Raw genomic sequence first — 15399 nt, forward strand, 5'->3', positions numbered from 1 at the left:
ATGAAAATCTAAGTAAAATATGTGGACGGGATTCCTAGTATTGTAATAGTTGGTACCTTTGCCGTTAAAGAGATTTATTACTTTTCTAAGTGAGCATGCTTCATAACATAAACAAAATGAGAATATATACATGAAAGAATACTTGATATTTTTACATGACAGAGTATATTTTTCCCTCCACATCACTGGCTCTTTTGTTTTCTTTTTAATATGAGAGCCTTAATGGTTTTCATGTAACTTATTTTTCTTGTAATGTTATAAATACATAGAAGTAGTGTCTTCACACTGAATTGAGACAAAAACTTATTCTGAGATAGAAATAATGTATTTTTTTACTTTTAGACTGAAAGAGCAAATACTTTTATGACAAGTAACAATATATTACAAATCAGTACAGTACATTCATAATACGTAGAAACTTCTCTGGTGCCATTATTTATGAACACATCTGAAGCCCTTATTGTACTATTTAAGACTGTCAATTCTTTGTCTACAGACTAGATATGGCAGTTTTTCTTTTTGGGCGGTGGGTGGGGAGAGAGAAAACACGATAGCCATGATACTTGAAAGAAGAAAAATAATGAAAATATCAAAATCCACATTATGACAAGTCTGTTTCTTTTAGTAGGCTGCAACTCTTGAGTATGATTACAGGCTAAAGTAGAACTATTCCTAGGTGTCTTCGCTGTTATGTTTTGGTTTTGGTCATTGTTTTTAATAGCATAGTTTCTTTTAACCCAAACAATACTGTTCTTCCTTTCTCAAAGCTAACGTCCACCCTGCTCCCTGTCTTTTATTCTTAATATACCAGAGGGGCTTCCTTTTGTTGTTTCCTCTTCTAAAATGCAACTCTGTGCCAAGCATAGCATAAGAAACTGTTAGGTCAAGGAATAAATATATTGGATTGTTGCTTTTCAAAGAGAAGGCCCCACTCAGCATCCAGTGCAAACTCTGGTCACCACAACACCAATCACACCCATTAGGGCAGCACACACTGAGGAAAGACGTGGCAGAGCATCCATACTAATAACAGCCCTCACATCAAAAATGTTAGACGCATGCAGGCTATACAGGGATGCTCCCACAAAAACAGCCCTTCAAGACCACTAGGTAACTGTTTCTTCTAAACTCATACAGTCAGAGAAATATAAGTAAAATGAAGAAGCAGAGGAACCACTCCCAATGAAAAGATCAAGAGAATTCCCTGAAAGAATAAAGAATGAAACTGACCTCTCATCTACTAGATCCCAAGTTCAAAAAGGAGGTAGTAAAAATGCTGAAGGAAACAAGGAAGGTTATTGATAGAAATGCAGATTACTGTAAAAAGGAACTAGATTGTTCTTCATATTAATGAAGGAGAAGTGTAATTCTGCTGATTTAGTCAACAATTATCTTTACAAACAACCTTTTGCTGAACTCAAAATGCAGGACAAAAGACGTGTATCTGTATTCTTAGGCTCCCTACCATAATCATCTTAATCAAGGAACTCTCCTTTGGGGGAGAGGGAAAGAACACGGCTTAGATTGCAGAGCTCAGATTAGCGTCATGAAGGACTTCACCAGGGCCTAATGTTGTCACATACTAAGCAACTCTTGACTCTGGTCTCGTATTTGCTATTTCTGAAAAGATAATCTGCCTGCATTATATTTCTTATTTGTATGAAATATAGGTACTCAAACTTAGTCATCTGTTGTCTGTAGGTCTTGATTATTGCTTGCTTAAAAAATATTATAGACGCTAAGAAGAGACTTCATTCATCTACCAAAATCAGCACAGAGAGCTTATTCTCTTCCTATAATTATGTCTTTCTAAAACAGTTTGCAGCAAAAAGTAGAAAGATGCCTTGAAGATGGAATTCGCCTTCCCATGCTAGATGCAAAACAGCTTCAGAATGAAAATGATAACCTGAGAAAACAAAATGAGAATGCTAGTAAGGTCAGTATATGTCTTTAATAATGAAATTTGATAGTGAAATCTATACTATATGGATACGTGCATAGATATATAATTTATCTAGTTTATTTGATTTATATTTTTGCTAATATTTAAGAGCTTATGGAATTTTTAGTTTGAATGTTTTTATTAGGAAAGAAAATAGCAGTTTAAGTAACTTTAATTTAAATTTAAATAAAAGCCAAACTAAAGTTATATTATTTCTTAGCAAAAACAAAAGTATATCTTTTTCCGTCCTAAATTATTCAAAATCTGTCTCAAACTTATTTTTATAAATTGTAAAGATTAAAGTTTTATCAAGAGCTAGAGTAAGACATTTGCAGTTTTACCTATGTGTGATCCAAATCATACGGCTGTTTAAAGGATACTTTGTATGAATACTTTTGTTAAAAAAAAACCCCACACACTTTGATTTAAAAAAAATAAATTCATAATTCCCTGTGCTTTTGTTTTCTTGAAATTTGGTACTTCCAAAAAAGCAATGGAAAAAAAATTTGATTCAGACTGATATATTTCCTATGTTGTAGATAATAGACAGCCAACAAGATGAGATTGACAGAATGATTTTAGAAATTCAGGTAAGGAATACTTCGTGCTTATTTTAATTTAGTTGTATGCTGATTTACTCTTAGTAATTGCATATCTAAAAAATATCAAAGCATATATGTTTTTGTATGAACATATTAATAACACTTGAGGTGACATTGCAAATTCTTTAATATTAATCTTTCAGTTCTTTAGAATGAAAATGATACTTGGTAAATCAGTTCTTCAAAAACTGTGAAAATTATTCTTCTCTATTCCTTACCTCTCCTCTTTTCAATTGGGTACAGTCTATCTCTACTACTGAGAACACATTTGGTTAAGGTCATCAGTGATCTAAAATTAAAGACAACTGTTTTTAGTACATCGTAACTCGGCAAGAGCACTCTCCCTCCTAATAATTCTATATATTATTTTTCTGTATTATCAAAGTATGACACTAGAGCTTAGGGTATCTGACCCAAAATATAAACCAAAATTTGTAGATTAAGTGGATTTTCATTCTTTTATTGATTTGCCAGATATTTACCGAGCCCCTGCATATATGCCAGGCACTGTTCTTAGCACTGGAGATTCATCAGTGAACAAAGCAAGTCCCTGGCCATTCTAGTGGGGTGAGATGGAGAAAATGGAAACATAATGTCAAGTACGGATATGTACTATTATTTTTAAAAAAAAAAAAAAGGAGGATAGAGGGCAATGACAGATCGTGCTGCATTATATGCAGTGGTCATGAAGTTTTCCCTGAAGAAGTAATATTTGAACATAGTTCTGAATGAAGATAAGCAGGGGAAGAACATTCTAGGCAAAGAGAGCAGCCAGTGCCCTGAATGTGCCTGGTGTGCTCTAAGACAAGCAGGTAGGCTGCTAGTCTGGAGTACAGTGATTGTGAGGTATAGTGAGAGGTGACTGATGGTAGACAGTAGCCTGGGGCCAGATCACATAGAGGTATATGTCTTTGTATTTTATTCTTTGTGTGATAGAAAACCATTGGACAAATTTTGCTGAATAAATTATTTTTATATCTCCTCATTTGAGTATTCTCAAAACTGGAAGTAAAAAAGAAAAACGTAATGGTTTGAGTGTCAGAATTTATGGACAATCTGCTTTGTCTTTTGGCCATATTAAGTGATCTATCAGTTTAGTCAAACACTAGTCCAGTTCAACAAGTGTGTGGGCTTATTGGATTGATTCACAGAGGTTATACTCTTTAGTGTGTATTCCTTCAGTTGTTCTGCAAGCCATTCGAATTATGAGATGGTTAGATTCCCTCAGCCATTATTATCTGACTTCTTATCATAGACCACAATGAAAGGAATTTCTCTTTCATTTGGTAACAATATCCAGGAGGTAAATCTAATAAAAGTTATGGCGATACAAATTAAGGACAGTCAACTTTGTCCTTTGGCATTGAAATTTTGGTGGATAAAACATGTAGGATTTATTGTTTTTAATTTGTTTATTTGTAGGATTTATTGCATACTCTCTCTCACATTATAGATGTTTAGTGTATATTTGTATTAATTGAAAGGTGCATTTTCCCCATTTGTGGAAGCATCGTAATGCAATTTACTCTTACACATTAACCAAGTCTTTAGTCACATTTAGAGATGACTATATATAAATGAATATGTAGAAGAATATATAATTATGTGCCATTCCATTCTTTGTTCTTAAAATGCTTGAGTTAACATTCTTTTCTTTCTTCAAATTAATTACAGAATGGAAGTCAAATTAATGAGGTACATTTATTTCCAAATATTTGGGCCCAGACAGTATACTCATTAATTCTATTGTCTACCTTTGGAAGCAAAGCCTATCTTGTTTTGTTTTGTTTTGTTTTTTGTTCTTAGCCATTGTAACCATCTAGGTTTATAGGTCTAGGATATAGTTTCCTCACAGAGAGAGACAGCAAATGTTGATAACTGGCCAACTAAACTCCATGTATTTACCAAGATATTATTTGAAAATATCTTGAAAATTACAGATGGAAACAAATATGCCTCAGATAATGAGAAAATTTTTTGCTTAACATTACTTGTTTAAACTTGTTATTTTGGGGCCGTCACAGTTGAGAAGGCTAGGTTTTTTGTTTCATTTGTTATTTGGTGGTTTGTGATGGATATAAAAAGTGTGTAATCTGTAAAAACCTGAAATTTTCAGAATATTGCCTCTTCTGAAAAAATGAATACTAATCATTTACCTAGCATTGGAAACTGCAGAATCCTAAAGAGAACACTCTGGGTTGAAGAAGTATTCTTGTTGCTTTATGCTATAGTCAATGGGCATGTCGTCAAGTTGAACCACATAATAGAGCAATTCCTGTCAATTACTGATTATTTAAAGCTCCTAGCTTTTCCTTTTGCTTACATCAAGAATGGCCAACCTTAGTCCTATGTAGATGGTGATGTCCTTCCAACATGCTATAACTCTGTTTTATATTACTTCAAATTCCTTGGCATAGCCAAAATAACACAAAATACTTTATAATTAAGAACAACAGAGAACTTCCCAACCAATTTTAACATGAATTATGCATTTTAGCTATTAGTATAGTATTAAACTTATTGTAAAATGTCATTGCCATTGTAGTTTGCGTGTTTTGTTCCTCCATAGTGCTGGGAAGTTGTTCCATTTTTGGATGTTTAGTAGACAAAGCCAACTTAGTATTATTCGAGTTTCATGTTTCACTGCTTCTTTATGTCCCTGCACACTGTTGAGAAGATCAAATTTGTTAGAAGTTCGTTTGGCTGATTTGGAGTACTGCATTGCCTTGGGTAGATGCAGGTTATTCTTATAGCTTAAATTTTATGACACAAAAAATAAAATCCCTTGCCATGTTTACTATGTCCAGTTTATAGGCAGTAAAAATAAGGCATTGTTATAGAGTGAAAATGCTATATTTAAAATACAACTATTGAACTTCCCTGGTGGCTCAGTGGTTAAGAATCCACCTGCCAATGCAGGGGACACAGGTTCGAGCCCTGGTCCAGGAAGATCCACATGCCGCAGAGCAACTAAGCCCGTGCACCACAGCTACTGAGCCTGTGCGCTAAAGCCCGCAAGCCATAACTACTGAAGCCTGCGCACCTAGAGCCCGTGCTTCGCAACAAGAGAAGCCACTGCAGTGAGAAGGCCGTACACCACAACAAAGAGTAGCCCCCAGTCGCTGCAACTAGAGAAAGCCCGCGTGCAGCAACAAAGACCCAATGCAGCCAAAACTAAATAAATAAAATAAATAAATTTAAAAAAAGAAAATAAAATACATGTAGTTTACTACCTTGCACCAGAACTCAAATAAATACTTACCTGGTTTAGGTCAGTGGCAAGTTTATTGATTCACAACTTTGGAGGTTTGGGGAGAAATCAGTCTTCTACTAGTTATATTGTATTTGTTGTTGAATATAGAAAAGGTTTTACTTCATGTAACAGTATATGCTGATTTTGAAATTGAGTTCAGTGTTATAAAAACACAGATTTATCTACTATTTTGTTCAGCCGTCAAGATGATATTGTTAACTGGCATGAATACCTTGATTAGTTAACTGATCCTTTAGAAATATTGCCTTTCCTTATATCCACGAAACCAGTGTAGCTAAACTGACTTCTCCTCTTACAGGTTTTTCTTCTGTCAATATACATACTATAAAAAGACATTTTGCAGTAGAATGTTTCCCATCATTTCCATAAACATGGCTACAGTCAGAATGCGAATGAGTTCTTCACTGGGCATTATTACTTTCCTTCCTATTTATCCCTCAAAAGGACATTTCACCCATATAACCTTGTTTCCAGTGAGCTGCTATCTTTATGTTATCATTGTAATCTTTTGGCAGAGGAGATACAAAGTAAAAAAGTTTGTTATGTTTACTTGTTTTCTCTAACATGTTAAAAAGTTTTCTCATTAAAAGAACTTACGCGTTTAAATGGCCTTTCTGAATTGACAGCTATCAATGAATGATTATAATATTACAAAGTAAGAATGACACTTTTAAAAGTCTTTAAGACTGTTCACTTTTAATGGCATGGTTGGGACCACCAATCTCAAAACTGTGACAGTATGTCCTATTTATAACGCTTCAAGAGAAGATGTTTCCACAGCCTCAGAAGATTTTATTCCAATTTTTAGCAATCTCTCTTATTAAAGCTTTCATCAAACAGGTTTTTTCAGTAGATATGGTGAGAAAATGGATCATAATCCAATACAGTGTCATACAGGCAGAATATAACTTTTCTTTAACCTAAATACATATTGATTTAATGTTTTTCATTATTATTGTGTGATTTTATCTCCATTTTTTATGTTATCCTAGTTTTGTAATGTGTCCTGACATGAAGTTCTTTCTTCCCAAAGTTTTTTAATTTTTAAAAATTTTACCTATGTGTAAATGCTTTCTATAATGCATGAAAAACTGAAAATTTCTCATCAGAAATCAATACTAATTTTTGAAAATCCTAACAGCCAAAAATATGTATTCTATCAAAGGAAAAGTAGATTTTTAAAAAATAAGCTTTCTCTCTAGTCTTTGTACTTACAAAGAGAAAAAATCTTTAGTGTATAGGCCTTTTGTGTGCACAGTATAGTTGTTAATTAAAATCTTAGAATAAGATATGTAAAAGGTGGATTTAACTTTTGAAAAGTCAGTTCTTTGTGTCTGAGGTGGGAAGTTGCAGGAAGGGAGTCAGCTCACTTGAATCATGAAAGAGTATTCTTGAGCCTGTGCTATGAGTGGTCACCAAACCTACATGGATATTCAAAGTACTTGGGATACTTTCTAAAATACAGATATCTGGGCCCCATTGTGACTCTGATGAGTCAGTATCTCTGGAGTGAAGCTTGAAATAATGTATTATTAATAAGTTCTCTAGGCAGTTCTTCCTTATAGCCCAGTAGTAGTCCTAGTCCTAGAGCCTTTAGGAAGTATTGTACAATCCTCAGCTTGCTCGTGGGACTTGACTGGAAAGACTGAGATTTAAGTTTAAAAAAAAGGATTTAATTCTGAGACACTAAGCTTAGGTGTGTAATGGCACGTTTAAACCCTTTTGGTAGCTCTTGCTTTATAAGCCTGAGAAAATCATGACCTGGAAGAAAAGGAACCCAGGCAAGTGGTGCTTTTTTAATACTGTGCAGATTTTTTAATAACGGTTTTATTGTTATATAGTTCACACACCCTATAGTTCACCCATATAAAGTATACAATTCAGAGGGACTTCCCTGGTGGTCCAGTGGTTAAGACTTCACGCTTCCAACGCAGGGGGCTCAGGTTTGATCCCTGGTCGGGGAGCTAAGATCCTGCAAGCCAAGTGGCCAAAAATATACAATTCAGTAATTTTTAGTATGCTCACAGATGTATGGAACCAAGACCACAGTCAATTTTAGAACATTTTTGTCACCTCCAAAAGTAACACCTTTAGCTGTCACTCTCTTAAACCCCATGCCCTCCTCAGCATCAGCAATCACTAATCTACTTCCTGCATTTATAGATTTGCCTGCTCTTAGACATTTTATATAAATGTAATCTGTGGTCTTTTGTGACTCTTTCTCTGACCACACCAGTTGTTGAGCTCCGTTAATTGCCAACACTCTGCTGTTTTCAGCAATGCCCTGTGGCATAAATTGCTTCATAGACTGGTCCATTCTGGTTCCTTTGAAGGACTAGCTTCCTGGGTTAATGTTTGAGATTTTTACTGTTCAGGAGTGTCCTTCCCAGCTGTCTCTTTTACTGTTTCTCTCTTGCAAGCTAGCCAGCCTACAGTAGAGCCTGTTGCTCCAGGGAATCTAACACTGTCCTCCCAACTGCCTTTGCCACAATCTCCCGCTGTTTTGAGAGTGCCCTTAGGATTGAACTTCATACTCTGTTGCAAAAGAATTCAGTTCCTTTAGGGAGACCTTCAGCGGTCTCTGTTCTGTGGCCTATTTCTCCCCAGGCAAAATCTCTGAGCCTAATCATTGTGGGTGGGAACAATGTCAAGATTCTGAGTGACTCTAGCTGAGTGCTAGTGGAGGGAGGGTGCGCAGCAGCTCTAGGTCTCTCGGCTTGCCTCTTTCAGTGGATACTCCTGCCCCAGAAGCCAACGCAAGGGCAGTCAGGGCCCCAGTATTCTCGTGGCTACACCCCAGGTAAAGCCTTCCTCCCTTGAGGCGGCCTGGGCTCTGAAGAACGGAGCCCCCACCTTTTGGCTGCACTTGCCTGGAACTTAGCTTCAGCTACAGATGAGAAGTGCTGACGCCCTGCCCTTCCTAGGAAGACAGCGGTCCAACTAGGAGCTGGGGGAGGGGGCGCCCTCTGTTCTTGGCTGTTCCAGTCTGGAGTTTCCATCTTGCTTAGCTGTGAGAGGGTAGGAATCAAGTGGATTTTGTTTCAAATACCACAGACTTCAGCTCTTCTGAGTTTTAGTAGCTTTTCTTGAATATATTTCTTCATTTGCTTGTATGAACCATTTCCAGAAGCTTTAAATGTGTTATTTTATGGTTTTTCACCAGTTTCCTTGGGGAGCAGGTCTGAAGAGCTCCTCATGCCATCATGCCGAAAGCAGAGCCCTCAGGGAGATTATTTTTAAAATGATATCAGGTAACAAGGTGATAGTTAAGAAAGGAATTTGAGGTGTACACTATCTTCAATTATTATTAAACAGAAACCTAAAAAATTGCAATTTTTATGGTGCTTGCATATTCCTCCGTTTTACAAATATTTTGAAAATTCTCTTTTATCAGTATGGAAGAATGAGGAAAAGGAGTTTAATATTTGTCTACACTTAGGCCAAAGTGAGAAATGGAACCTCTGTTGCCAAATGCAGAGGTGTCAGTGATGATGCTAGTGATGATATTACCTGTTACAGGAGCGGTTCTTTCTGGTTTATGTTTATTATCTCTAAGCCTCAACAGTAATCTTACAAGGTAAGAAAGAGCATATTTTTATACATGAAGCTGCTGAGATTTAAAAGGTGTGCCCAAGGTCTCGACAGCTGAGATTCTAATTCATGTCTGTCTGACTTCAGAGTTTGTGCCTTGGGCGTTAATCCTGGATGTCTCAAAGTGAAAAGTCCCAAGAAAAAGAAAAAAAGATGTTAGTCTGATTTCTTCCTTGTATAAGCCTTAGGGGAGGGAATTGTTTTAAGGGTCTTTTCCTAGAATGAAAGATATTTAAACTGGAGCACACTGGGAAACTAGTCTTCTGCGGAAAGCATCTTATGCTCAGTTGCCTAGAAGCACAATTTGGAAATTTTGTCTCCAAAGTGAAATCTTTTAGTACATTACACTCTACAGTGTGGTGGCATTATTTGCTCCTTGAGATGAATAAAATGCCTTTTTTTTCTGATACATTTATTTCAAGAGCTTTATAATGGGTACACTAAGGTCTTTGAACATTCCTTATCCAGTTCAGCACTTAGCACAGTGCCTTGTGCATAAAAGAGGCTCAGTAACTGTTTTGAATGAGTAAGCACAGATTCTTACTTAAACAAAACTAGGTGTTAAATAGTTACTTTTTCATATTTTGTCGTTTATTCACCAATTCAGGTCATTTAATAATTGTTAACTGAGTTTCTACCATGGGCTAGGCACTCTTCTAGGGGATGACTAGTGAAAAAAGACAAAAAAACCTTTTTCCACAAGAAAATTCACCCATAATGCTGAATTTGGAACGGGCTCTTTTTTGTTGTTTTGTTGTTGTTGTTGTTTTTAATTTTGGGCCACACTGCGCATCATGTGGGATCTTAGTTCCCCGACCAGAGATTGAACCTGCACTGGTCCACTGGTCTGCCAGGGAAGTCCCTGGAATGGGCTCTTTTTTTCCCCCAGCTTTATTGAAGTATAGTTGACAAATAAAATTGTAAGATATTTAAAGTGTATATCATGGTGATTTGAAATAAGAAATGGACTTTTAAATATTAGTATAAGAAGAAAGGAATTAGTGTTAGTTGCATAAATATTTTGTACTAGGTAAAAGTAATTGAGGCTTTTTGATTGTAAGCAACAGAACCAGTTCAATTTAGCCTAAGCAAAAATAGTAGAATATACTGTATTACAAGAATGCAGAGATATCTGTGGAATCCATAGGTGGGAATGAAGCCTGGCTTCAGGAAGGAAAAGGCTTTGTTGCTGCTCGCATTTCCCTCTGTTTCAGTTCTTTTCTCTCTCTGCAGACTGACTTCCTTTCCTCCTTAGCTCATATGGCAGACTATGGCTGTCCCACAGCCCTGAAGTTCTATAGTTCATTTCCCGCCACCTGCAGAGACTAACTCAGAGACTTTGGGTCTCACTTCCTCAGGTTTGGTCAAGTGTTCATTCAGCCTGACCCGGTGAGCTATAACCCAAGAATATAGAATCCCAGTACAAATATGACTACTTATGTATGATTCATGGGATTTGTGAATAGGCAGGCATCCAAAGGTATTGTCTACATATATACCACATAATTTTCACAGTACTTTACAAGGTTGGAAAATCTTTCTGATGAATTTGGAGCCTAGAAAGGTTGGATAACTTACCCATGATTATACAACACATAAGCTGTGCACCCAAAACCTAATTTTGTCTGACTCCAAAATCTTATCTTGTTACCATTAACTCTATACTTTCTTTCTTTCAAACTGTTATAACATTAGTTTCAGGTGTACAAAATAGTGATTTGATATTTTTATATGTTGCAAAATGATCACCACAGTAAGTCTAATAATTAACATCCATCACGACGTAGTTAGTAAATTTTTTTCTCTTGTGATGAGAACGTTTAAGATCTACTCTCAGCAACTCAAATGTACAATACAGTATTGTTAACCATAGCCACCATGCTGTACATTACATCCCCAGGACTTATTTTAAAACTGGAAGTTTATACCTTTTGACCCCCTTTGCTCATTCCCTCCCCACTCCCACTCCCTCCCCTCTGGCAACCACACATCTGTTCTCTGTTATCTCTGAGTTGTTTTTTTTTTTAATATTTCACATATAAGTGAAATCATACAGTATGTCTTTCTCTGTCTAATTTATTTCACTTAGCATTATGTGCTCAAGCTCCATCCATGTTGTTGCAAGTGGCAAGATTTCATTCTTTTTATGGCTGAATAATATTCCATTGTGTGTGTGTGTGTGTGTGTGTGTGTGTGTGTGTGTATTATATAAAATCACATTTTTCTCATCCATTCGTCCATTGAGGGACACTGAGGTTGCTTCCATGTCTTGGCTATTATAGATAATGCTGCAGTGAACAGTGGGGTGCACATATCTTTTCAAGTTAGTGTTTTCATTTCCGTTGGATAAATTCCCAGAACTGGAGTTGCTAGATCACATGGTAGCTCTGTTTTTAGTTTCCTGAGGAACCTCCATGCTGTTCTCCATAGTGGCTACACCAATTTACATTTCCACCAACAGTGCACCAGGGTTCCCTTTTTCTCTACATCCTAGCTAACACTTATCTCTTTTTGATAATAACCACCCTGACAGGTGCGAGGTGATCTCATTGTGGTTTTGATGTACATTTCCCTGATGATTAGTGAAGTTGAGCAACTTTTCATGTGCCTGTTGGCCATTTGAATATCTTCTTTGGAAAAATGTCTATTTAAACTTTTACCCATTTTAAATTGGATTTTTTTTTCAGCTCTTGAGTTGTATAAATTCTTTATATATTTTGGATATTAACCCCTTATCAGATACACTATTGGCAAATATTTTCTACAATTCTGTAGGTTGCCTTTGCATTTTGTTGGTGGTTTCCTTTGCTGTGCAGAAGCTTTTTAGTTTGATATAGCACCCTCCCCCTTTTATATTTTTGATGCCACAGTTTATCTTGTCTATCCATTAACAAATTATTGTAGTTATAGTTCTACTACTTTTGCCTTTTAACCTTCATACTCTCTCATAGTAGCTTTATAAGTGATTAACCTACCACCTTTACAACATTAGATTATTCTGAATTTTACAATATATTTACCTTTACTAGTGAGATTTATACTTATCCTGTTACTAATTAGTACCCTTTTGTTTCAGCTTAAAGAGTCCCTTTAACATTTCTTGTGAGGCCAGTCTAGTGGTGATGAACTCCTTCAGCTGTTGCTTGTCTGGAAAACTCTTTATTTCTCCTTCAATTCTGAAGGACAGCTTTCTAAGTGGAATGTTATTGGTTGGCAGTTCTTTCCCTCCCCTCCACCCCAGCACTTTGAATATATAGTGCCACGTTCTTCTGGCCTGCAAAGTTTCTGCTGAAAAATCTGCTGGTAGCATCATGGGCTTTCCCTTGCATGTAATAAGTTGTTTTTCTCTTGCTGCTTGTAAGATTCTCTCTCTTTAACTGTTGACAGTTTCATTATAATGTGCCTTGCAGTGGGTCTCTTTGGATTCATCTTCTTTGGAACTCTTAGTTTCCTGGATCTGGATGTCTGTTTCCTTCCCCAGGTTATGGAAGTTTTCAGCCATTACTTCACTTAAGTTTTCTCTCCCTTTCTCTCTTCTTGCTCCTCCTTCTGGAACCCCTATAATGTGAATGTTGGTCTGCCTAATGTTGTCCCATAAGTCCCTCAGACTATCTTCAATCTTTTTTTCTTTTTACTGCTCTCATTGGCTGAGTTTCACTGCCCTGTCTTCAGATGTACTGATCCTTTGTTCTGCTTCATCTAGTCTGCTATTAAACACCCCCTATTGTATTTTTCAGTTCAGTTATTGTATTCTTCAGCTCTGTGACTTCCATTTGGTACTATCTTATACTTTTTCTCTCTGTGTTGAAATTGTCACTTTGTTCTTGCTTTGTTCTCCTTACCTTGGTGAGCATCTTTATGACCATTACTTTGAAGTGTTTATCAGGTAAACCACTTTTCTCTTTTATTAAGGTCTTTTTCTGTGGTTTTATCTTATTCTTAAATTTGGAACATATTCATTTTCCTTGACTCTCTGTGTTGGTTTCTATGTACTAGATAAAACAGCTATCTCGCCCAGTCTTGAACGAATGGATGGCCTCCTGTAGGAGATGAACTTTTCTTAACTAGTTTTTAAAAAGGTGTTGAGAGAAAAATATTAAATTTTATTAAAAGAATATAGTCTTCTTATTAATGATTTCTAAATGCCATTATCTTGTTAAGTATGCATGCTCTTTATTAATTGCTATTTCTTATGATAGTAGCACTATTATCTTACCTTTTATGTGTAGTTACATATGCTATTGCAAAAATAGTGTGCTCGTATTAATAAAATCATAACAGTTCCTATGAAGCCTTTCGACTGTTCTCAGCAACAAACTTAAAGTGACTGACTTATACCTTGTTTCTAGATAATTGAAATATGTACAATAAAATGGCAATCAAAAGAATTCAGAGGAACTTGCTTTTTAAGATTTTTTTGGTTGTTTTTGTTGTTTGATTTAACTAGACACAATGAATTTAAGGTCTGTTGCATAAATCCTATTGTAACGTATAGGCAGGTTAGTAGACTAGTATATAAAAATTGGACATATTACCTTATTAGAAACTTTTCCAGTTTATAATCTAGGGATAAGTTTAGTTTCATTTGTGATATTTATGTTAAGGTTTATTTTGAAGACGTGTAAATTACTTTCAAAAATATTGTATCATATTCCAGTGAGCAAGATTAAGAGGTACAAACTTGCAGTTACAAAATAAATGAGTCACAGGAGTGAAATGTACAGTGGGGGGAATATAGTCAATAATATTGTAATAACTTTGTATGGTGGCAGATGATAACTAGACTTATCATGGTGCTCATTTTGTCCTGTATAGAAATATCAGATCACTATGTCGTGCACCTCAAATTAACATAGTTTTGTAGGTCATTTATACTGCTAAAATACACACACACACACACACACACACACACACACACACACAGTGTCATATTTCAAAACGGGTTTGTTTCTTTCCTAGGATTCTCTATTTATACTTCTCTTGGTGATCTTACCCAGTCTTATGGCTTTAAATATAATGTGTGTGCTCACTACTCCCTAATTTTTATCTCCAGGTCAAAGTGCTCCCCTTATCTTACAATTTGTATATCCAATTGCCTTCTCAATGTCACCACTTGATGTATTAGACATAACATGTTCAAAACTGAATTTCTTACTCCCCTAAGCCAAAAAATAATAAACCTGCTACACCTTCCATATTTCCCATATCTATTAATGACAGATCTGCCCTTCCATTTGCTCTGTCTGGAAACCTTAAGACTTATTCTTGACTTCTCTTCTGCCTTACATTTTGTGAGCAAATCCTGTTTTCTTCAAAATATATCTAGCATCTGGCACCTTCTCCCAACCTCCACTGTTGTGCCACCCTAGTTCAAGCATCCTCATTCTTTATCTGGATTATTTCTTTCTGCTGCCACCCTTGCTTGTCCACAGTGTTTTCTCAGCAACCTGAGTGAGCTATTAAACAAATATCAGATCACATCATATCTTCTTAGTACCCTTCAGTGGTTCCTCATTTTTTCCTGAGTTAAAAATCAAAGTTTGTAACATTGGCTTAGAAGAGCTTATGCAATCAATTCCCCACCTCGCCTTCCTTCTCTGACTTGATCTCTTACTCTTTTCTGTCATCCTGGCTCTCTTGCTTTTTCTCAAACAGAAAAGAAACCATCCGCCTCAGAGCCTTTGCACTGACTGAAACATACTCTCTAGATACCTATGGGACACAGTCTCTCACCTCCTTCAAGACTTTACTCAGCTGTCACCTTTTTCCATGAGCCCTTATTCTACCCCATTTGAGATTTTAACCCCCCTGCCTCACCATGCCCTATTTATTCTCGAAAGCACGAGGCAAGTCCCAGTGTGTGCTGCTACGTAACTTATGTATTTATTATGTTTATTTTCTTTGCTCTTTTCCCTCCTAGTACAAGTTCCACAAGGAGCAAGTGTTTTGACTGTTGTGTTCATTGATGTACCATCCAGTGAACAGATAGT

At 36.2% G+C, this 15399-nt stretch overlaps 1 protein-coding gene across 1 annotated transcript in view; it reads left to right on the forward strand.

Annotated features, from left to right (window-relative positions):
* CEP85L (centrosomal protein 85L) overlaps positions 1–15399 on the forward strand; it is a gene marked incomplete at its 5' end in the record, with an annotated part of 39111 nt that overhangs the window by 10750 nt on the left and 12962 nt on the right. Inside the window, 2 exons of the mRNA XM_024756677.1 lie at positions 1819–1936; positions 2482–2532. Coding sequence (XP_024612445.1) covers positions 1819–1936; positions 2482–2532 — 169 coding nt within the window. The remainder of the gene's footprint in view (positions 1–1818; positions 1937–2481; positions 2533–15399) is intronic.

This window comes from Neophocaena asiaeorientalis, unplaced genomic scaffold (genome assembly GCF_003031525.2).
Source record: "Neophocaena asiaeorientalis asiaeorientalis breed wild unplaced genomic scaffold, Neophocaena_asiaeorientalis_V1.1 scaffold125, whole genome shotgun sequence".
Taxonomy (NCBI): domain Eukaryota; kingdom Metazoa; phylum Chordata; class Mammalia; order Artiodactyla; family Phocoenidae; genus Neophocaena; species Neophocaena asiaeorientalis.